We start from the raw sequence: 22,812 nt of genomic DNA, 5'->3' as shown, positions 1-22,812 counted from the left end.
GAGGATGGGGGTCCACGTTGCTTAGCAATTCATCAAAATGTATCTTGTTCTTCGACATAACACGAAACAAATCACGGAATCGGACTCGAAGACAAAGTGGCTCTAAAGATGAAAGTTGACTGCTTGGGTTTAATTTGTCGTCCAATGCTACGCATGATCGCCTCACCAGGGGGATGACAACTCATATGTGTGGGTTGTTCTCCCCAGGCGACAGTATGATTCCCGCTTGAACGATCTGATTGAAAGCTCGACCGATTTAAGAACGCTTCGCGATGTAACGCGGATTTCTAGCATGTGGAAATTAGATGTTTGGCTTCAGCAGTGGCAAAATTTTGGGAGGACTTGCCGAAAATCTCAATGCTGGGGGAGCTTCCACTCCCAGAGGAAGACATGGTGGTTATCAGTGAAAGCGGAGAGATTAGCGCTCAGAACGTGTGATAGCGTTTCAAATGGCAGGTCTGGGAACATGTTAAGTGCCATGGCCTAGCCTCATTCAAATCGCCAGCCGGATCAGAAACTTGATGGGGAGTGAGGCGCTCAACGTCGGCAGCACTGAGTGAGTCTACATAAAGTTTTGTTAAATCTCCAGAGTGAACTTCGATTTCTGAATCTCACACGTTGACATCGCCAGCGAAAGCCATCACTTGGGGGAGAACTAGCAAAGCGGCGTCGTCTATTGGTCGTCCACCTGCAGGACTTCACCGACATGTTAAGTGCCACACGTACTTGAACAAGCCAGGGTCAGCATGAATGGTTGCATTATTTAAACAACAAATCACCTTTGATAGTGTCGTGATTGAGCTGGCAGTGAGTTCGGCGAGTAATTGTTGTGGTCGAGTTCAACACGCATAATGATGATCAAAGTCACTTGTCTCTTGCCACCAACAATCACAACCACGGGTGTCTCGTTTAGTGCAGGGTTTGTTACTTGGATGTTAGTAACATGGGGGTATATCACACGTTAGTAACATGTAAGTAACATATCTAACAAGGGGGGCTCCAAAATGCGATGTGATATACAGGATATATCATAGACAAACGTTACCCGCTGGTAACCCACTGGTAACGTTACCTGGTGTGCAGGTAACGTTACCAGTCTGAATACCTAAATCCTTGGCATATATTGCCATTGTCCCCCACATACTACCATTGTTTTATATTAGCTTTCATGTATTTACATTGTCCCTTTAGCAAGTTTGGCCAAATACGGAACGTGTGGCTCTCGGAGCCATTATCGATATTTTTGCGACAACGCGCCGTCGAAGCGTCGCGTGAGCTGCTCCTTTATTTGCTCAATCAAACTAGTTAGATTTAATTATATTAACCCCTTCAAAGTATGCTTTTGGAAGCTCAATAGCATTTGCAAAAAGCATAGGCTTGAGAACTGCTTTTTCAATGAGCCTCCTAGAAAAATGGTAACCATTATTTTTGCAGGCAATAGTTCAGACCAAATTTCAGCAAAGAACCTCATTAAAATGTTAACCGTGCATTATCTGGATTTTGATGAGCCTCACTACAGATGTGGCTCTTAAAATTTTGTCTTTTATTCTTGAGATGTAGTCAATTTGGTACATCTAAAAAGGTTTCCTCGATCGCGGAAACACCTTTCGATGCCGCAATTGGGACCTCACTATCCGCTATCGTTGGGGTCGCATTCGAGGATTCCGTTCTCGAGGGAAAAGCAGGAGCCGCAATAGCGGTTTCCACCTTCGGGATGCGTGGTTTCCTCGATCGGGGTCACCTCTCTCGAACAGATGAGGGGGTCACACAGGAGCTGCACGGAGGGGGGGACTGAGGTCCAAAAGACTGTTGATCCCAAAGAGGAGGAGGGGAGACAGGGATCAGATGGGAACGGGGAGAGAGCGGAAAAAACGGATTCATTCGTGTGACGCTATCTACGCTATCGAGGACTCCGCGAACCCGGATCGCCGGAGAGAGGTTACCAGCCGCGTGACGGAGGTGACGGCGCGCGCCAAAAGGGAGGGTTGCCAGCGCTCACGTGACGTAACCGGGTCACGTAACCAGGCGTGATACACTGTGATATACCCTATATCAGTATGGGGGGCAATAGTAGTTTTTGTGCGACACACCTTGAGGGTCCACTGTTAGGCTTGCCTGATTTTTTGAAAAGGGAGGGAATTCTGATAAAGAGTCAGGTTATTGGCTTGATTTTTGTGCTGGTTGGCAGCTGGTTGACCACTGCTTGGCCACAGAATTTGCCTGGTGTGCACACAGCCCCTAAAAAACTTCTGACTCTCAACATATATTAGCAGCATAGTCTCAACACAACGATAAATTTGCTCCCTCCTCCCCTATTGAATAACCATGGACATACACACACCATGTTTCTAACATGTTAGATACCCCATATTTATGTTATTAACACGTTATTAACTGTGTGGAAAAAATGTTCCCACGGGGGTATCTCACAGTTACTAACACAAGTATCTAACCTCGCGCAGGGGCCCAAACCAATCTAACGTTACTAACACCAGCCGATATCAATCTAACCCAGCACTAGTCTCGTTCTTCATCGTTGAACAAATCTCCAGCAATCCCCTGACAATGTTTGAAAGGCCCAGCTCTGGTTTGGTTCCGATTTCCGTGGAAAGCGTGTCCATGTATGTCGTTTCCTATTAGCGTTCCTTCAGCTTTCATGTGAATCGTTTTTAGATTATATTTTACCCACAACCTCGAGGATGGACCACGAAAATTGATTAAAAATACTTGATGTTCCTCTCAGCCGTCTTCCTGCTCTCCTTGTCAAGTTATGAGGCAATTTAAACGTCGAAGGGCGAACTGTGTTCTCAATTGATCATTCGCGTTACGTGGCGGCCAAAAAATCAACTTTCATGAGCGGGGGAGAGCTGGGCCAGCTGGTTGGGAAGGCGAGGTACTTGCTCAGTCGTCCTCGAACACTCGTTGTGGACTTACCAGCACACTTCACTCAGCGCTCATGGGCGATGCCAACTACCAACATGGCTTTTTAATTCAGCTCTCATCGAAAGTCTTACGACTGCTATGTACGACGTTATCAAGCTAAATGTCACGGATGATATCGCACAACTTGGACTTGCCGTTTGCCCTTCACAAGCCCCAGGCAACGTTAATTTGTTCAAGTGGGCAAGAGTAAGCTCGTAGCGGTCGGACTGGAGCCCCTTGAGAGTTAGCGCTCATCATCCAAGGTACTTCTTTGAGTTATCTCACACTATTCGGCAGTGACTAATCGTTAACTCATGGTGGGCTTCATACTTATGCTCGAGTCGTTTCGCACTGAAACCGCTGTAATGGTCTAGCGAGGGAAGGCTTCAAGTACCGGGCCACCGCCATGGCACACAAATTTCAAAAGAAATACGTTTATCTGGGTGAACATACCCCATCGCTTGATGTACAACATCTGCAACGGGCTTTACGATCCTTCGTTTTGGCTGTGGTAACAAACAACATGTGGACAAGTGGAGGTTTTTGCGGCTTTATCTCAACACAAAACCGTTTCAGCGTATGTGGTCGCTGTTATGAGGCAAAATGATGCGGGGGGGCTTTTCGGAGCCCTGCTACACGACCATCACCTTGCAAGGTTTCTTTAACCCACGAAAACCGACCGAACCCCCGTCGTGAAGAGAGCCACATTGATCTTGAAGCTGTGGCTCCTGTGACGTGTGACCTGCACAAGCTCGTGTGACAGGCATAGTCTGCTCTAACTCGACGCTCGACGTGCAATTCTTGCATCCCCAAGCCAAATAAGGTAAGCTGTAAAAAAACGTGGAATCTCATGGAAGTGCTGTAACGATATCGTTTCTTTGGACAGCCGGAGGGATCCCGTTTATGAATATCCCCGAAGTTACGACTTTGAAGGTTATATCATGGCTGCAAGAAAGGTCTGATTCGCAAGATGCTGGGTAATCTACTATCTGGTAGGCATACATAATACTATGATGATGGATTAACTGCCCAAAACCGTCTGTAGTACCTTACTTACTATTGGTGTCCAAAGAGTCGGTTGCGAAAGCTCTACCTCGAGCCTTTCTGCCTTGAGCATCTCCCCAGAAATCTTGCCTCGACGAGTCGAACCCGCCATCAACCAAGGCATCTTCGTAGTCCTATGTTGGCTCCCCTGCACCCTTCATGTTCTTCAAGACGCATTGAAAGAAGTGATTCTTGCATACATAGAAGATCAAGTGGTCGTATATGCGAGTTCGAGATATGATTGGGGCCTAGGAATGAACCGTGGATATCGCCCAAGCCATGGACGAATGCGGTGATTCGGTAGCCGTCTTAGCATTCCCAAGTTCCCTGTGAAGTGAAGACCTCGAGAAGACGTACGTCGGGGTTGACACCAAACTTGTAGTCGTCCCAGCTTTCGTGGAGGTCTGCGCGGAGGAGGAAGACGTTTTGAATTGAGTCGATTTTTGATTCGTCGGTAGGTCCGCCGAGCTGATCAACTTGAGCTTGAAGGGAGGGTGCCGCCGGGGTCGTTGATGTGCTCGTAGAACCTTGAAGCCACTTTTGGGTTCAGAGCTGTTAAGTAGGGGTAAGATGAAGGTATTTCAAACTGCTTACTCCAGAAAGATGAGTGTTGTGGGCTGCGCGTGATTGGGTCCAGGTGTATGATTCGAGACCTGTTATTAGACATTTTCTGTCACGGTCTCGCGTACGTTCGCGGTATTCATTCGCGGGTCTCTATAAAGTCTCCGCTGAGTCCCATTGACGATGAATAGGATCGAGAACTAACCCCTTCCGGCGTGTTCGAAACCGTCAACGCCCGCCGTCGGTACGTTTCCTGCGTCAGGCCTACAGATCTGAACCTCCATCTCGAAGAAAAATTGAGTCCATGATCTGCAATAGCGCCAATAAGTAACAATAGCCACCTTCTTTCAAGATGATCTATCCGACCAGACTTCACTAGTTCCAGTCTTTTTCGGTCCATGACGGCCGGGCATTATTTCGTCCAGTTTAAATATCGCCCACGAACCGTCCGTTTGGGCGTAGCCATGGGTAGAAGGGAGTCCATGAGACCGTAGCGTCTTCGTACTGCCAGAAGTCTGTAACCGGGTGAAGCTGCTTGGAAGGTGCAGGCTGTTGGCCACGGGAAGGTCCGATCTGATACTACATTCCCGTCGTAGTTTTCGAGGGTCACATACGCTGGGACGTCAGAGGAAATTTTGGTTGAGTGTTCAAGGGGTTTTGCAAGTGAAAGGCTTGAAGTTCGAGGTGCGGAAAGAAGTGTTTGGTTCTAGTGGATGGGACAAAGGATTTATCGTAGCTGATAGGACTCGGAGTTGGAAGAGAGGAAACTGAGTGAATTTGATCCGGTATCTGGGTCCACGCCGATGCATTTTACCTAGACTCGACTCCAGTCTCTATGGAATCAAAACCCGAGGCAACAGATGTGTTTTTTTGGGTCAGTCCGGATTAGGAGGGTTGTGCACCTTTTACCAAACAACCAACTCAATGGCATTTTTTTCGAAGCCAGATCTCAGAGTCAACCTTTTCGTTCGGTGCCGCGACGACTCATGCACCATACATCATGGCGGAACTGGCATATTATGACTGCTCAGACTCACTGCTCCCCATCCACGACACAACAGAAACCATCCTCGTCCTCCCTTTACGAGAGTTTATTCTATTCATCTTTTACAAAGACAGCGAAGAATCACCCCGGGATTCGAGTATCTCTAGGTAAGTATGTTTCTTCTAAAGTTTTATGTATACTCGAGCCGACCTAAAGTTTTCACAGAACAACCATACCATGCGTCTTAACACACTAACATCGAATTCGGTCGGAGAAAAAGTCCGAAACCACATCTTCAACACCGTAAACGACCACTGGGGAATCAGCCAATTCTCCAAAACCAACCTCCCCCTCCCCATCTCCCACATCCACTTCATCGCCCACCCAAACGAGGACAACTCTGGTAGCGACGGGCAACAACCCACCAACCACTGGACCATGTACCTCGAAACATCACCAACTTCCTCGGTCCACATTGACGTCGCTCCAGACGATAACGATGTTGCGATGGTCATGCTTGACACGGAACAGGTCAATTATGACGCCTACAACGTCTTTCACAAATCGCTTCCTGTGATTGGTGAGAGCTGTAGTGTGGCGACGGTTCTAGATGTCTTGATTACAAAGAAAAGGGACGTGTATAGGTTCGCTCCGGTGGGTGAAGGATGTCGATACTGGCTCTCCATCTTTGTACTGGATCTGGTGGATGCTGGATTGGTGAACAGGGGAGACGCTCAAGACGCCATTGATGGGCTTGGGATGTATTGGTCTTTTCCTCCTGGCACTGGCTCATTTGCAAGAGAGATTGCACGGGGTTCTATCTAGTAGTTTTTTTCTGGTGATGGATGTACTTCAAAAGCTCGCAACGAGGAACCTAAATTTCGAACGTGTGCGCGTATGCATATGACAGAAATCAAAATAGACGCACCATCATATTATAGTCGAAGATACGTGATCCCAAACCTCTTCCGGTTCAACGCCTGCAACCGAGCCCAATCCTCCGTATGACATGCATTAGCGAAAAGCCCAATGACCACCATCTTCAGTTGCTTAACGGGGCAATTCTCGGCCGATAACCACCTCGACTCAACCATATCCGCCACTCTCCCATCCTGGGCAGAAATGTATTCCCATAGCTTGATGGTGCTGAGATTCGGACAGAGCGTCTCAGTAATGGTCTCCTCCGCCGGCAGATCGCCCCCACTATGCAGAACCTTTTCTGCGAAGGTGGTATACGTCAACCGCCTCAACACCTCCTCCGTCACGCATAAATGCCTTTGATGATCTTCCGTGATGGACAGCGAATCTAACGACGTTGATATCTGCGGATGTGCAAGGCACTCCAGCATCTCCTCCGCGGAAATATCGCACTCTTGTATGATGAGGTGTTTGACGGTGCACACAGAACGAAGGAGGAATGCAAGGAACTGGGATTGCGGCCAGTGGCTGATGTGCACGGGGGTAATGTTGGGAAAGGACCCGTGGACCTCAGAGAGCGAGAGATCACTCAGAGCTGGTAGTGTGAGCTTGTCAAATAGAATTCCGAGGTCGCCTGTCGTGCCTAGATGGAGGCATTGTAGATTGTTGTGAACAATTGGGTCAGAGCCGTTTGTGATGGTAACTTGGACGGGAAGAATGAGCGTCAGCTCTAGAGACGTGAGCTGAGGGCAGCATGTGATGATGCGGAGACCCTCAGTCATCGAAATGATGTGGCCCAGCCAGAAGTGCGTGAGCTGCGCCCAGGGAAAGGTGAGCGTCGTGAACGGTTTCTGGCTCAGCCAACTGACGGAATGAAGCCGTGGTGCGGAAAGCATCGTCGATGTGATGCGATCCACGTCGTCCTGTTCCAGCCAGTAACTTTTCTCCAAGTATAGTTCTTCGAGCAAGGGAAACGAGGTATCCTTGGGCAGTGAAGCGAACCCGGTTTTCTCGGACCATGCGTCTTTGTATCGTATACGGACTTTCTGCCATCGGGAGTGATGGGTGATGAAGACCTCGAGCATGGACGAAACGACTGAATCGGTGGGATCCTCGGATTCTGGTTCGGCGGTAAGTATGGTGGGAAGAGTGTAGTCAATCCCAGCGCGGCTGCTGCGGAGGAATGGATCTCGCTCTTCGATGGAGATGGTCCAACTAGCTGCCACCGGCCAATAGCTTGGAGGGAAAATCATTTAGTTCAATAACTTCCATGACAAGGACCTTCTAACCAATTGGTTGCCTGGGTATATCTGCCCTCCCTGATCTGTTAAATCAAGATTTCCATCAGCACTGTATCGTTGTAGCGTTTGGAAGGTCATACAGATATTGACGACGAGTCCATTATGGTCTCCTGCAGCATTGTTGAACTCTCCCCCGGATATCGTTGTCGATTAAGACTGACATAAAAGAGATGGGGAGCTGGCCGCGCTGTTAGAGCTTGGGGGATGGTTTAGTCAAGCATTAAGTTTTGCTCACCTCGAGGGCCCGCTAACATTTGCCATAACTCCAATGATCAACAATACCCACTGAGTCTGACTGAGATTTCAACTCGGTGTTGATAGGCAGATGGAAAGTTGAAGCACAGGATACATAGGTGCTGAACAGCATTCATGATGGTGCATGACGGAGATTAAGATGCATACTATGACCATGACCATGTAATTACGAGTTGAAGTTGCCGTCAACACTCCTCAAATTCAAAGGACTTCCTTTTGTTCAATGCCTTTTTAATGCTTGTCTACTAAGTATACAGCGCAGACACATATATACCATCGCACTCGACAAGATCCATGAACAGGAACTCTTGTATTCGCCACAAGCTGTCCAAGCTCAGGCGTTGGTCAGTGTCAATCAGGGCGACTGCATCTTGGCATGTATAGATAACAAAAATTGACCCCACCATCACAGTCGAACATGTGTGATCCCGGACCTGTCTACGTTCAGCGCCTCCAACCGAGTCCAATCCTCCGTATGACATGCGTCAGCGAAAACCCCTATTGCCGCCGTCCTGAGTTGCACGATGGGGCAACCTTCGGTCCTGGATAACCATCTCGACTCTACCATATCTGCGACCTTTCCATCCTGGGCAGAAATGCATCCCCACATCCTGATGGTCGTGAGATTTGGACAGATAGTCTCCAATGGGGTGTCCTCGGCCAGCTGGTCATCCCCATGACACAGAACGTTTTTTGACGAGATAACTGATGGGGTATACGTCAACCGCCTAAGAACCTCATCCGTCATGCACAGATGCTTTTGGTGATATTCCGTGATAGACAACGAATCCAATGACTTCGATATCTGCAGATGTACGAGGCACTCCGCTATCTCTTCTGCTGAAATATCCCACTCCTGAATGATGAATTGCTTGATGGTGCAACCTGAACGTAGGAGGAATGGAAGGAACTGGGATTGTGGCCACCGGCCAAGCTGTACAGGGGGGTTGGGTGAGGCTCCATGTAATTCGGAGAGCGATAGATCCTTCAGAGCTGGTAGAGTGACTTTGTCGAAAAGGACTGCCAGGTTACCTGCAGTACGTAGATGTAGGCGTTCTAAAGTGTTGTGGACAAATGGATCGTCGTCGTCGTCGATGGGAAACATGGGAAGAAAGAGCGTCAGCTCCAGGGATTTGAGATGAGGACAGATCGCTAGGACACGAAGACCCTCGTTCATAGTGGCAATGGGGCCCTGCAAGAAGTGTGTGAGCTGCTTCCATGGAAATGCAAGCATTTTGTATGATTTCTCGCTTAGCCAGGTAACGGAATGGAGCCGTGGTGCGGAGACCATCATGGATTTGATGCAGTCTAGATCTTCTTGTGCCCACCAGTAACCTTTGTCCAAGTATACCTCTTCAAGTAAAGGATACGTCGTGTTTATGGGCAATGGCAAGGCAGTAACAACTGTACCAGGCGATGCATCGCTGTATCTCAGACGGACTCTCTGCCATCGAGAGTAATGGGGACTGAAGGGGTCGAGCATGGACGCGACTGGTGATCCAGCGGGGTGCTCAGAATTCGTATTGTCGTGTGGTATGGTGGGCGGAATCTGATCAACTCCTGCATGAAAAGATGAATCTCTTTCTTCAATAGAGAAAGAAAGCGCGGAGGAGCCAGAGCGCTCGATCCACCTTTCAACGGTATGTTTGTCAGGGTAGAACTTCCCTTTCCGTATCTCGACCAGTATGAAGGACCATAATTCGTGCATACCGAGTGCAATATTCTTCCAGGCAACACAAACGCCAGTCAGAACACTCGGAGAGACATAAGTTGGGGATTGGAGAAAATGCCTGTCGGAGGCCTAGAGTAAGAATATGGTACGAATGATCTCTGGGGGAACCTTGCGTATGGGCGAGAGTAGGTCACGATGGTGATCCAACTGCTCTGAGATGTCTTTACGTTGCTTCAAGGGCCGTCGCAGCTCTAGTTGGCCTTCCTCGATTTCAGGTTTGACTTCGTACAAAGTTTCGCTATGATCCGTGATGCTTGCGCTTGAGATCTGCTTCTCTGATCCACCTTGCAGCGAGTACAAATCGCATTCTACGTCAACCATTTGTTCGTCAACGTTATCAAAGAGAGCTTCACCTGCGTCGACAGTGCTGCTCAAGGGCGCCAACAGGGCGTGTGTATCATTTCGCTGCTCCATCATAGTTTTCAAGGCTTCCTGAGCGATTGCCATCTCAGTCTCGAGTTCGGCGAGGATTTGGTTGTGGTGTGTTGCGATCCTTTCTAGTCGTGAGGTTTGATCAAGTAAAGAGCGCCCTGACCGATGGAGTGACTCCAGTCACGATTAATTGTGATTGGACCATCTGTTTCTGACAGATATACTCCCATGAACTTTTCCTCACCACTGGAGGGTGTTGTGAGTCTGAGGAATACGTTTTGAAAGGACTGGAGTCAAGAAGTGAGAGAAGTCGTAAAGCGAGCCTTTCATCTCGACTCGCTTGGGGAGCAAAAAGAGCTGATCATGAAGTTAGTTAAATACAGGCTGATGTTATTGAGCTCGAACACCGGTCTTATGTCCCCCTCTCTGCAGATCCCTTATACAGGTGAGCAAGCGCGAGGGCGTCGCACAATCAATGATCGTGAGCAACAGAAAATTGTTTGGGAAGAAGCCACCGTGGACAAAACACATGGCCACGTCGAGAGGTAAGGCAGCGAGCATGTTTTCAACCAAGCAAAGCGGAATATCATGGCCCAAAAATTGTTGATGGTACTCGACAAAGTCCGACACGCTGGGGAACGGTTGTGGGAGGCGCCCTCCAAAGTAGCCAGAACTCGTTGCGATACTAGTCACCGGCTACTATCGACCCGACGACGGTTGGCATAACCGCTATCTTGGTTTGAATAGATCGCAACTGGGAAGCAACAGTATCAATTTCCTCTGGAGTCATTCCATCGATGACTTTGTCGAGCGAAACACCAAGAATCTTTCGTCGACATTTTTCTAACCCATACTCGCAGACGTACAAAATGAGTTGTGCGTTTCAACAGAGCAACATGGAATGATTCCTAGACATACCATATGATCAGTAAGTAGTAACATATAAATCAATACACGCACCCTGTGTGGGCTACCTTGCCTGTTCCCGTCCAAGGCAGGATGAGGTTCTTCATCGGGATAAAGATGCCAAATCATCCCCTCCTCGTCTTGCTTCGCCAGAACCACGTACTCCAAATACGCTCTAACCTGAGAAATTGAGCGCCAGGACTTCTTCTCGAACGTCCAGAATTTTAGCAGCCGTCATCCCTGCTGGTGGGTGTCTCGTACCCCCAAACTTCCGGAAAATAAGGTTGTCTACACCGGAAGGAGAATACTGGCAGCTCTGGGTTCTGAGTACGCTCGTCGATTACCGCCCATTCATTGGGATTGAACCTAAGTTGTTGAAGGTCAACGTTAAGCGCCACTTAATGAGCGAATTTTCTTTCGTTGAAAAGCGTACTGGGATGGAATGAATCAAAGGGAATTTGGCCAGGCGAAACATTACCGACTCGTAAATGATGAAGGAAAGGACAAGAATCAACGCTTTGATCGGCGAGCACGCGCAATACCTTCTTGCTGAAATTCCACGTTCATGGCGAAGAAGGCATCGTTTGGACCTATGGTGGTAGTGAACAGGTGAACGTTCTAGACAACTCAATCAAAAAACATACGGCAAACATTACATACGATTCGTTTCTCCTTATCATCCTCTAACATCATGGCCTTGAGTTGCACCACAAACAGCTTTGTGACAAAGGTACGCCTCTCGAATTTTGGACTTCTTTCTTCCAATGTAAAATTGCTACCCTCAGTAACAGAAGCGCGTGATGATCAAGTCCTGCTAAAGGCCTATTCACCGGCCACCACTCTGGAAACACATACAAGTCTTCGTACACAACCAGTACGTCGGTGTCAAGTCGGTGTAAACCACAACTTATTGAAGCACTATGCAATACCCCCCACATAAACCCACCATAATCGCATGGCTTCGACCCTCCTCTGTAGTACTCGCCCCTTGAGATCCCAATCCCGCCATCCAAGTTTACATGGCCGACCTAGTGCCAGTCATAATATGAGAATCAAATCGAAGCACCCTCGTCGAGAATTCAGTTAGGTTTCAACCGCCTCTCCTTCGACACCATGCAGTTGTTCAAGGAAGTTGGCTGCACGCAGTGATGCCGGTGTAAAGGGAGAGCCTAGAACGCGACCTCGATTCTTCCAGCCAAAGCCGCACGAGGACGTAGCCCATCTTGGGCCAAATCACGCAGAGTGACGACCAGGGACCGAAAATGGGGAATGCAAGAAGACATATGGCTGAGGGACTCCCGTCCCGATCATCCAAAGTTTTCCTTCCGCCTCAATCCCCCATTCTACTTCGATTCCCGCGTCTTCCGCCTCAACTGCCTCTCTTCCACTTCAAATTTCATCGACCCTTCATCCAGACCCTCATCCAAACTTCCATGTACGCCTTGGACAACATACACGCTGCCTCGTCGTTTCCGCTTCATCGCCAGGGTCCTTCCTCCACTACTAGAATCGACGCGTTCGATGCTGGGTGGGCGAACTGAGTGCCTGAGGATGTTGTGCTTGATTCCAGTTCAGTGAGGGGAAATGCCAGGGTTTACGTGGACCTGAATGACGTGAAAGGAAGTTGAAATCCAAAAAGGTTGGACTTGGGACTCAACCTCTACTCCACGCAATACGCATATAATCACTCGGAGTTGGGTATCGCCGTTTCATTGTGCTTCTCAAGCCCAATCTCGGATGGCAGATGCGAAGGAGAGGGAGGAATGTTGATGCGGACCATGTTCGTCCGTTGAACCGTTGCAGGAGTGTATCGTGCATGGTATGGGCGTTGTTCCCCCTTTGGACTCTTCGACGTCGACTTCCTCTTCGACGGTGCCATTCGCTCTTGCTACGGTGAATTCGCCTTCAAACCGGCCTTGTCCAATTCGTCTTCGACCGCCCCCCCCCCACTTCGGATTCTGAACAAGGGAAAGTAGCATCGCAGACTGTGCCCACAAAGCAGCCACCACCAGCTCCATCTACCTCTCCACCATCTCTGAATACGACCTGTATTGGCACTACGTCCCGGGCCTCGTCTGCGAAGGCCTTTTTCGCATCTTTTAAGCCTCAATAAAGAAGGCCTCAGCTCCTCCTCTTAAACTCCATGGGCCTCCTCCAAAAAACCAACACCATCCATGACTTTCATGAAGATGTTGATCAGCAACGGTATTGTTGGCCTCGTGGGTTCAAAGAGATAAAAGACGTATATGAGCCTGCGGCTCTGTAGACAGGATGTGGGTGTAGATTGGGGTGGCCTCGAGTGTGTGGACATTTCGATCTTGGACCCTTCACGGTGAGTTGTTTCTTGCGCTTCGCCCCTTTTCCGAAGCTGACTGTTCTTGCCGTTAAGGACATCGTGGCGTTCACCACTATCTGACTTCTTCACCACTGGGCGGGACATATCCTTCCCTCACCAAAGTTGGCCCTCGGTTCAAATGGCAAGTGTGAAACTGGTGTCATGTAAGTCTTACGGTTTTACGGAAACTTCTTGATCTGATTATGAATCGAAAAGTGAAGTTGTGCGTCTCGCCGACATCGAGACCGCCAGCAATGCACTCTTCGGTGTCATCTTCTCCAGAGTGACAATGTTTGTGGGGGCCCAGGTCAAAAGCCGAGCACCCTTCCTGTAATTCAAGACACATTGGGAATAGTAGGTTTCTTCTCGAGCTTTTCACCTCGTACGAAGCTGATCATTCTCGAGAGAGAATCGGTCCCCACTTCAACTCTCACACTCTCTGATAGTCGGTCGCGATAAATGTTCACCACAGAAGGGATGTACAACTCGACGCCTATGATCGGCTCAGATTGCGGAATCGTCGTATGTAAGGGCCTACGCCTTTTTGAAGTGTTTCACCAAAATGACGTGTCAAATAAGAGGGGGCAAACTCGTGCATCTCAACGCTGTCATAGATTACAAGCAGGACATCCACGTTTCAAGTCGAGGTGGGTCTGTTATATCCGCTCTCACACTGTGTGTTTACCAGAATAACAGACTCAAGATTACGACGACGGTCACGACACTCAATGGTCGAGACAGTTCAACGTGCTGAGATGGTAAGCCCTCATCTACGGGAGGTCTTCATATCTGATTTATCGATCAGTTACCTTTCAGGCTGCGAGAAAAGCGCTCCTCACTGTTCAAGACCGTGACGGACTGGTCAGTGACCCACTTTGGGTTTCTCACCGCCAGTTTCAAATGCAGTGCCCAGAGCTACGTAGACGTGCGGTGCTGCCCAGCGCGGAACGGAAGAAGCTGGTCTGTGCGGTTAGGTGGGTCGAGTTTGATTTACGAACCATGTATACTCATCTTGGCTATTCTATTAGGGCAACGGGAAACATAAAATGGAACATCAATTTTGGTGCAACCTCCCCACCAGTTACAAAATATTCTGGTTGGTAGAACGTCTGGACCCCTACAAAACCTTCACATTTAGAACTTGAATTGGATTGAAGTCGGAATCGCAAGTGGTACGTTGTCTATGCCTGTGTCGCATTTCCATAAACCCTTCCTGCACAGATCGGCCCTACAATCGCTGTGTGATCACGTACAGCATTTTCCGCTTGCAAGGTCACAATCATTCTCGTTTGCAGGTGCACAGCATAAGAGCTCACTTACCGTAAATTCGAATGACATCTAACCTGCGACTTTCAAGATCCGCCGTAGAGAAAGTCCGCTTCCAAAGGGATGCCACGACGTGCTTCAAACCTGGGTAGCTCCCTGGGTTGCGACTTTCACTGAGCTGTTTTTCCTCGAGAAGTCGCTGTCATTTGCGCATTCCGCCATAGCTGAATCTGTGACCTTTGAGGAAGGTGCATGGAGGAAAGAGGCGCAGTCACACAAATCTACCAAAACGATCACCAGACGAGCACCCAGCGAACACCCACAGAACCAGCAACAATCTCCCACAAACCATTCCGAGCCTTGCAGTGTCCTTTACAGCTGCGAACAAGACGAGGAGAACAGGAAAAAATTACAATACTGGAGCCTGAGGACATCCATGACGAGGTCAACAACTGGAGAGACTCACAGGAGTCCAGTGTCCAGCCATCCCACGGCGACCCCCGCAATCTTCATGTTACAAGTCCGTCCTTCACGTTCAGGTTCTTGAGATATAGTTTGTTTACTTGGGTGTTTCCCACCAACCTTTCACCACCTTTCTGTATCAGTAAACAAGAATTCACGAATGTCCCTCAATGGAATAACATCATCGAATTCACCTCTGAGCCTTTTACTGGGGCTTTTCTCGCAATAGTTGCACAGAGCGGTCGATGAACTCATCAAATACCTCATCTACAGTCGATACTCGTCTTTCGACTACGATGTTCTATTCACTCGGTCGTAACACGAATCAGCGGACTGCTACCCTAAGGGCTCTTCAACTATGTCATCTGGCGCGTGCAGAAGGGAGACATTTTTGGTCGAGAGCTACATGAGGGAAACTCCGGAAAGGGCATTGTACAAGCTGAAGCTTCAAGCAGCCCGCATTGAATGTGAGCTGCGTTACTGCCTTTCGTGTACATCCTCCATATCACCATCTCTTGGTCCTATACAAGTTCATTTCACTGGCTTCTTTTTGTTTGGATTATGGCATGTGTACATAGACAATAAAGTACACAGGGAATTGGATGATTAAGTCACGCTTTGCTGTCGTGCAGAACAAATCTTCCATTTTCGCTGGATATAATCTCAGTATTGATATCCGACACGCCAGCTTCTGAATGAGCCACGGTCTGGGGAAGGACAAGCTTTAGGAGCGGATCTTGAGAAGACGGGGAAACAAACTGTGGGCTAATACCTGACAATAGAGGTATAAGAGGGTTACTTTGCCGATGACCAGGACTCGGAACCTAGCGGTAAGGTTTAGTCAGAGTAGTCGGGGATTAAGCAGACTAACCGTTCGACCAACTTGAATAACTCATCCGTTGTGGGTTGTAGGTCGCCACTCGTCGGAGGTTCTGCCTTGGTTAAAGCATTCTAAGATCGATAGCACCTGCATTAGGCGGACGCTTTTGCGTTTGAGGAAGAAGTGCACACACCCCTGCGTATCGGCTAAACTTCAGGACGACATCGAACTTGTCAAATGATTTTGACCATTCTAGAGTAGAAAGTCCTGCATCAGCAAGACAGGAGCGATTGCAGCAGGGAGGCACTTGCCTTGTTTTCCGGAGAAGTGGGGGCCGACCTTGCTTAGCAGTTCATCGAGAGGTATCTTGCTCTTCGACGCAGCACGAAACAATCCGCGGAATCGGACTTGCAGATAGAGGGACTCTGAAGGCGAAAGTTGACTGCTTTGACTGGGTTTGTCGTCCAATGCTACACATGATCATCGGCTCACCAGGGGGATGACAACTCAAAGTTGTGAATCTTTGCGTTCAGGAGACAAGGTGATTCCCGCTCGAACGATCCAATCGAAAGTTGGACCGATTTGAGGATGTGCTGGGATGAAACGCGGATTTCTAGTCAATGGGTGTCAGATGTTTGACTTCGGGCAAAAACCTGGGAGGTTACCTGTAATCTCAACGCTGGGGCTTCCCGTTGAGCTACCCCTCGCGGCAGACATGGTGGTTTTGGTGAAAGGGAGGGGCTTAGCGCTCGGAACACGCTTTACACGGCAGGCATGGGTGAAGACTGACTGAAATAGAAATTTTAGCCTCGTTTCAAGTGATAGTGTCGGATAAGGCGCTCGGTGTGACTGTCAGAAGATGTGACGGTATCACCTGCGAGCGCTTGAGCAGTAGTAGCTGGTTGATTGAGTCCGTTGAAATGAAAAGCGAGGAAGACGCGACATTGAACCCGTACAGGGCTCTGCCTTACATTCACAGCACAGAACAGAAGGTTAGTAGTGTCATCAGTTGTTCATGACCGTCGTCAAAAAGGGGGTTGAGGTGGGGATCGCCTCGAGAAGCGTCCGCGGAAAATAACAAAGGGTGATTTGGGTTTCCGAAGTGAGTACAGGGTGTGCCCTATGACTTTCGCCATGCTGTCGGAGGCCAGTGCTTAGAAAGGGCTCACATGATGGCTGGAACTTCCACAAAGTAGCCAACTTTCTCCACAATTGTGCCAGCGCACGCCAAGGTCTTTCCGTTGCGAACGTACTGTTGGCTAGGCTACGTTGCGGCTAGTTGATAATCTAGATACAACTTACGTTAGAGGTGAGAGAAAATGGGAATATTAGAAAGCGTACTTACGGAGAGGAGCGGGTCACATTTGAAGGAAGTAGTGTCAAGCTGCGGAGCCATGTGTGCTCCTCCTCCGGTCTCCACAACCTACGGCTTGCATTGACTTTGTGAAAGATGAGATATGACTCGTGATTGCATGTTAGGAATTTGTGCGGCGCCACCCCTAGATATGAAATCGAAGCCCCCAGTTGCGGACATGCTTCTGGATTGAAAGAAGGAAGTGAAATTGTGACTTGAATGGAAACAAACGCTATGTAGGCATAACGAATAGTCAGTAGATAGAATTTTGACGTGTCGCCCCAGCTCACCTGGAGGACAATAATCCCAAGTTGTCATGAAGATGCGCGTCGACGTGGTTCATGCCCGCGAATGTCGTTGCAGTGATGTTCCAGGTGCCAGCACTCGTTCTGGCCAAAATGATCAGAAGCTTTCCTTAACATGTTGATCAGAAGTTTAACCCAATACGCACCACCAACCCAAGGAAAAAGAGCGTACGTGTTGGGTCGTGTTGGGTGAAAATCCAGGAAGGAGCCAAGACCTAGTATAATAGGTTAGCACATACACAACAAAGCCAGTAACGAGGCTTACTTTCAAAGCAAACCGGTAGAACGTATTGTGAGGTTGTTCCGTTCCCGTTCCTTCGAGGCATTGAAATCTAACCACTAGGCGTGTTTCTGGAACGTGACACGACGAACTTCCACGGCGCAGTACGGAGAATGTGCTTCGCGACAAGATCAGTCGCGTTGGCGTTGGCATTTCTCGAAAGGCAAGCGTCGATTGTAGATGACGAGGCTCATGTCGACCTTTCCCTGAGGGATTCTGCAAAACGTAGGCCCGAGCGCGGACGTTCCGCGAAACGGGTGATTCCCTGTGCCGAGGGAGCTTCGCATCCGCTGTAGTAAAGGGTTGACATTCATGACAGTCGTGAGAGGCGCCCCGCACTCTTCCACAGAATAGCAATAGTGACCTTGGTTCGCCAAAGTGTCACACTAAACTCTGGATAAGTACCTTCGCCAGTAGAATGAGCATGGCGGAACTCACAATCTCGGTAAGAGCCATCCCCAAGGTTTCGTAAATCCACTAGCCTCCCCTTGATGCCCTTCGGCTCCTCTTGAACGAGGTAGTGAGACCCCAGGTTGCGTTCTTTGGCTGTAATACTACTGGCATCCAGTTAGTACTTGCGAATGTTCGTCATAAAAATCAATCTAATGAGTTGGTTGAAGAAAACCCCAAGAAGACCCACCTCATAAAGCCTCACGGAAATAGGTAGTCAATTTGAGTGTAGCTCAAGATTTGCGTAGTCAATGATCACGGCGTCGCTTGCGTTTCTAACGAGCCAAAACCGAGCTTCGTCAAACATCGCAACCTCTCCCAGACCTCTCCGATTGAACCTAAGCTGTTGAAGTTTAACATGAGTGGCCACCTACTGAGAGAATATCGTTGAAAAGCGTACTGGGATGGAATGAATAAAACGAAATTTCCCTCTCAGTGGGATGTACCAGGCGAAACATTGCTGACTCATGATGCATGATCAACGCCTTCATCGGCGAGCATGCGCAATACCGTCGTCTTGCTGAAATTCCGCGTTCACGGCGAAGAAGGCAACGTTTGGACCTATGGCGGTAGTGAACTAGACAACTCAATCAACAAACATACCGCAAACATTACATACGACTGATTCCTCCTTATCATCCACTTGGCCTTGAGTTGCACCACAAACACTGCAGAAAACTTTGTGACAAAGGTACGTCTCTCGAATTTTGAACTTCCTTCTCACAATGTAAAATTGCCACCCTCTGAAGTGCGTGATGATCAAAGGCCTTTTAAATTTCCCACTCTGGAAACACCCAAAAGTGTTCGTACACAACCAGTACGTCGGTGTAAACCAGAACTCGTTGAAGCACCATGCGGCACACCCCCGCCATAATCGCGAGGCTTCGACCCTCCTTCCCACTCCCTCGACCCTCCAGCTTCAGATCCTAATCCCACCATCCGAGTTCACATGGCCAACCTCACCAGCATCCCTGCGTGCAGACAACCTCCTGCATGATGTCGAAGCAGGGGCGGTTGAAACCTCACTGAAATCTCGACAGGGGTGTTTCAATTTGATTCCCATATTATGACTGGCACTCGGCCCTTCCTCAGCAAAGTAATCCTCCAACTTTTTCCTCTGGTTTTCCTTCCGCCTCAATCCCCCATTCCATTTCGAATCCCGCGTCTTCCACCTCAATTGCCTCATCCAAACTTCCATGTACGCCTTGATCAACACAAACTCTGCCTCGTCATTTCCGCGTGATCGCTACGCAAAGTCCTTCCTCCACTACTAAAATCGACGTAGTCGATGATGGGTGGGCGCAGCGCGCGGCTGAGTTGTGGGCCTGAATGACGTGAAAGGTAGTTGAGATTCAAAAAGGTTGGACTTGGGATACAACCTCGATTCCACGCAATACGCACATAATCTCTCGGAATCGGGAATCATCGTTTGTTGTACCTCTCAAGCCCAATCTCAGACGGCGGATGCGAACGAGAGGGAGGGATGTTTACGCGGAGCATGTTGATCCGTTAAACCGTTGCAGGAGTGTATCGTGCATAGTAGGGGTGTTGCTCCCTCTTTGGACTCTTGGACGTCGACTTCATCTTCGTGCCATTCACTCCTGCTACCGTGGCGTGGCCTTGTCGAGTCCGTCTTCGACCCCACTTCGTCGAGTTCAATTTTGGATTATTCTGAAAAACTGAAACCAGGATGGCCGACTACGCCCACAAATCAGCCAACACCGGCTCCATCTACCTCTCCGCCATCTCTGAATCCGACCTCTACTGCCGCTACGTCCCAGGCCTCGTCGGCGATCGCCTATTTCGCATCTTTTCGGTCTCAAGAAGGAAGGCCCCTGGCTAGGTTCTCAGCTCCTACTCTCAAACTCCATGGGCCTCCATGACTTTCGTGAAGATGTCGATCAGCAATGGTACTTCTGGCCCGAGAGATTTTTGGGTAGGGGGAGTTTAGTTCAAAGAGATAAAGGACCTCTATGAGCCTGTGGCTTTGTAGACAGCGACGTGGATGCAGAGCGGGGCCTCAAGTGTGTGGAAATTTTGATCTTGCGCCCTTTACGGTGAGTTGTTTCTTGCGCTTCGCCCCTTTTCTGAAGCTGACTGTTCTTGCCGTTAGGGACATCGTGGCGTTCGCCACCATCTGATTTCTTGACTACTGGGCGGGACATATCCTTCCCTCACAAAAGTTGGCCCTCGGTTCAAATGGCAGGCGTGAAAGTGGTGTCCTGTAAGGTCTTACGGTTTTACGGAAACTTCTCGATCTAATCATGAATTGAAAAGTGAAGTTGTGCGTCATCGAGGCCGCCAGCAAAGCACTCTTCGGTGTCATCTTCTCCAGAGTGACAATGTTTGTGGGGGCCCAGCCTTAGGTTCAAAACCGAGCACCCTTCCTGTATTCCAAGCCACATTGGGAGTAGTAGGTTTTTGCGCAGTGTGGAATCGATAGTATACGCGGAGGGAGCAGGCTTCCCCTTCCCATAGACCGTGGCTGCAACTTGTGACGTGTTAGGCACTGCCAGCCTGGCGCTCATACAAACTAGTACCTTCACTCTGCGCGCACTGCTTGTGAGTTCTTCTCGACCTTTTTACCTCGGACGAAGCTGATCATTCTAGATATAAAGAGAATCGTCCCCCACTTCGACTCTCACACACTCCCTGATAATCAGTCGCGACAATTCTTGACTGCAGAAGGGTTGTACAACTCGATGTCCATGATCGGCTCACATTGCGGAATCGTCGTATGTAAGGGCCTTCGCCCTTTTGAAGTGTTTCACCAAAATGACGTGTCCAATAAGGGGGGGGCAAACTCGCCATCATAAATCGTACTTTTACAAGCAGTGCAACGACGTTTCAAGTCGAGGTGGGCCTGTTATATCCGTTCTCACTTGTCTGTATGCTTACCAACAACAGACTCAAGATTGCGACGAGGCACGACATCCAATGGTCCGGACAGTTCGACGTGCTGAGATGGTAAGCCCTCATCGACGGGAGCTCTTCGTATCTGATCTATCAATCAGTTACTTTTCAGGCTGCCAGAAAAGCGCTACTCACTGTTCAAGACGGACGGACTGACCGACCCAATTTCAATCAAGTGTTTCTCACCGCCAGCTTCAAATTCAGTGGCCAGATTTACGGAGACGAGCAGTGCTGTTTAGCGCGGAACGGAAGAAGCTGGTCTGTGCGGCTAGGTGGGTCGAGTGTGATGTAGGAACTATGTATCCTCATCTTGGCTTTTCTATCAGGGCAACGGGAAACATAAATTGGAACGTCGATTCTGGTGCAACCACCCCACCAGCTACAAACCCCTGTCTGAGACTGGTTGGAAGGACTTCAGCAGCCATGACGTCGGCAAACTGGAACAACAAAACCTTTGCATTAAGGACTTGAATTGGATTGAAGAGTTGGAATCGCGGTGGTACGTTGTCTATGTCTATGTCGCATTTCCCTAAACCCCTCCTGCACAGATCGGCCCTACAATTGCTGCCACTCTGATTGACAGGACGGTCATGTTTGATCATCTACAGCCTTTTCCGCTCAAATTCAACTTGCAAAATCATTGTGAACGGTACTCATTCTCATTTGTGACTAAGTATCTTTGTCGTAACTAATGTAATTACTGAATTCTATTCTAGAACGAAGGCAAAGGACAACCCGATTGAATACTCATTGCAACGTCTCGCCGAACAGAACTACTCCGACTCCTTAGAACCGAGGAATAGCAGCTGCCAGCCCTGTCCGGATTCACCTCCGTTCGAGTTTGGATCGCAGGGGTATTCCCAGTGCGGCGTCCCAGAGACAGGTGCTTCGAACGTGTGGAAATTGAGTTATGAAGCAAAGCGTCATTTGCTGCTCACCGTCGCTCTTCAGCGGTGCAAACGCTCTTTGGCTGTGGATACATTGAATGCTTGAAACGAGCCAGGGCAAAGTCGTTAATCGTACACTAACAAAGTCTCGTTGAGGGCTTGCCCGCCCAAGTGGTAGCAACCCCATCTAAGAGGAACTGGGGAAAAAGGTAAGCATACATCCAGTTCTTGGGGTTGTGCGGCGTAGTTCTGTTATTTCTCTGTGGCTAGCTTGCTGTTGGGCGATAGAACGACGCGCTACCCCTGACGGCAATGAAGAAAACGGCGAACATAGTTTGATAGGGACAGCGTGAGTTGTGTCATTCGATGCGGATCCACATTGCTTACAGGCTTTCATGCAGCCTTCTTTCCTGATGGTGGGGAGCATACTCAAGATCGAAGGTACGCCTTCAAGCCACCAGTGGAGTGGAAACCTACACGGACGTCGCGGTTCACGGACAAATGCGTAGGGGGTGTGAGAAGGGAAAATGGGGGAGAACAGTGATCTTGGCTGAGACGGGGACTTCATTGGCAAAATGGGATGGCACATCACGATAGAATTGTAGCTGATGATCGTACCAAGTAGGATTTAGTCTCATACTGCTCATGTTACAGCCACTTCTTCAACCTTCCGGGTCTTCAGTCACCGTAGTTTAAGTCCTCTAGTACGTGGTCAATGAAGGAAAATGACGTCGTAGATAGAAG

General features: G+C 49.0%; 7 protein-coding genes across 7 annotated transcripts; 4 read left to right on the top strand and 3 right to left on the bottom strand.

Annotated features, from left to right (window-relative positions):
* Nucleotides 1-1,168: 1,168 nt before the first annotated feature.
* On the top strand, nt 1,169-1,532 carry LACBIDRAFT_312660 (uncharacterized protein; the record flags this gene model as incomplete). The annotated part of the gene is made up of 2 exons (XM_001888290.1): nt 1,169-1,271; nt 1,336-1,532. The coding sequence occupies 2 exons, from the start codon at nt 1,169-1,171 to the stop codon at nt 1,530-1,532; spliced, it is 300 nt and encodes a 99-aa protein (XP_001888325.1).
* A 2,324-nt stretch (nt 1,533-3,856) lies between these two features.
* Nucleotides 3,857-4,811, bottom strand: LACBIDRAFT_333630 (uncharacterized protein; the record flags this gene model as incomplete). The annotated part of the gene is made up of 5 exons (XM_001888245.1): nt 3,857-3,904; nt 3,980-4,114; nt 4,324-4,503; nt 4,561-4,619; nt 4,733-4,811. The coding sequence occupies 5 exons, from the start codon at nt 4,809-4,811 to the stop codon at nt 3,857-3,859; spliced, it is 501 nt and encodes a 166-aa protein (XP_001888280.1).
* A 938-nt stretch (nt 4,812-5,749) lies between these two features.
* On the top strand, nt 5,750-6,337 carry LACBIDRAFT_295639 (uncharacterized protein; the record flags this gene model as incomplete). The annotated part of the gene is made up of 3 exons (XM_001888289.1): nt 5,750-6,092; nt 6,157-6,166; nt 6,238-6,337. 3 exons carry the CDS (start codon nt 5,750-5,752, stop codon nt 6,335-6,337), a joined length of 453 nt encoding a protein of 150 aa, XP_001888324.1.
* A 378-nt stretch (nt 6,338-6,715) lies between these two features.
* LACBIDRAFT_333628 (uncharacterized protein) lies at nt 6,716-11,686 on the bottom strand (the record flags this gene model as incomplete). The annotated part of the gene is made up of 11 exons (XM_001888244.1): nt 6,716-6,797; nt 6,824-7,666; nt 7,720-7,754; nt 8,018-8,087; nt 8,421-9,787; nt 9,827-10,248; nt 10,561-10,786; nt 10,957-10,998; nt 11,051-11,169; nt 11,539-11,614; nt 11,657-11,686. The coding sequence occupies 11 exons, from the start codon at nt 11,684-11,686 to the stop codon at nt 6,716-6,718; spliced, it is 3,312 nt and encodes a 1,103-aa protein (XP_001888279.1).
* Nucleotides 11,687-16,131: 4,445 nt separating this feature from the next.
* On the bottom strand, nt 16,132-18,880 carry LACBIDRAFT_333627 (uncharacterized protein; the record flags this gene model as incomplete). The annotated part of the gene is made up of 14 exons (XM_001888243.1): nt 16,132-16,321; nt 16,372-16,492; nt 16,545-16,668; nt 16,754-16,841; nt 17,049-17,055; nt 17,133-17,143; nt 17,225-17,302; nt 17,524-17,642; nt 17,685-17,753; nt 17,804-18,108; nt 18,257-18,372; nt 18,643-18,667; nt 18,779-18,845; nt 18,872-18,880. The coding sequence occupies 14 exons, from the start codon at nt 18,878-18,880 to the stop codon at nt 16,132-16,134; spliced, it is 1,329 nt and encodes a 442-aa protein (XP_001888278.1).
* Nucleotides 18,881-19,023: 143 nt separating this feature from the next.
* Nucleotides 19,024-19,338, top strand: LACBIDRAFT_312647 (uncharacterized protein; the record flags this gene model as incomplete). The annotated part of the gene is made up of 1 exon (XM_001888288.1): nt 19,024-19,338. The coding sequence occupies one exon, from the start codon at nt 19,024-19,026 to the stop codon at nt 19,336-19,338; it is 315 nt and encodes a 104-aa protein (XP_001888323.1).
* A 1,632-nt stretch (nt 19,339-20,970) lies between these two features.
* LACBIDRAFT_333626 (uncharacterized protein) lies at nt 20,971-22,174 on the top strand (the record flags this gene model as incomplete). The annotated part of the gene is made up of 7 exons (XM_001888287.1): nt 20,971-21,007; nt 21,061-21,125; nt 21,176-21,235; nt 21,374-21,453; nt 21,665-21,680; nt 21,730-21,830; nt 21,898-22,174. The coding sequence occupies 7 exons, from the start codon at nt 20,971-20,973 to the stop codon at nt 22,172-22,174; spliced, it is 636 nt and encodes a 211-aa protein (XP_001888322.1).
* Between the last annotated feature and the right edge of the window lie 638 nt (nt 22,175-22,812).

Source organism: Laccaria bicolor, genomic scaffold (genome assembly GCF_000143565.1).
Source record: "Laccaria bicolor S238N-H82 LACBIscaffold_53 genomic scaffold, whole genome shotgun sequence".
In the NCBI taxonomy this organism is placed as follows: Eukaryota; Fungi; Basidiomycota; class Agaricomycetes; order Agaricales; family Hydnangiaceae; genus Laccaria; species Laccaria bicolor.
Note: the sequence above shows the minus strand (reverse complement) of the source record. Positions and strands in the feature narration are given on the sequence as shown.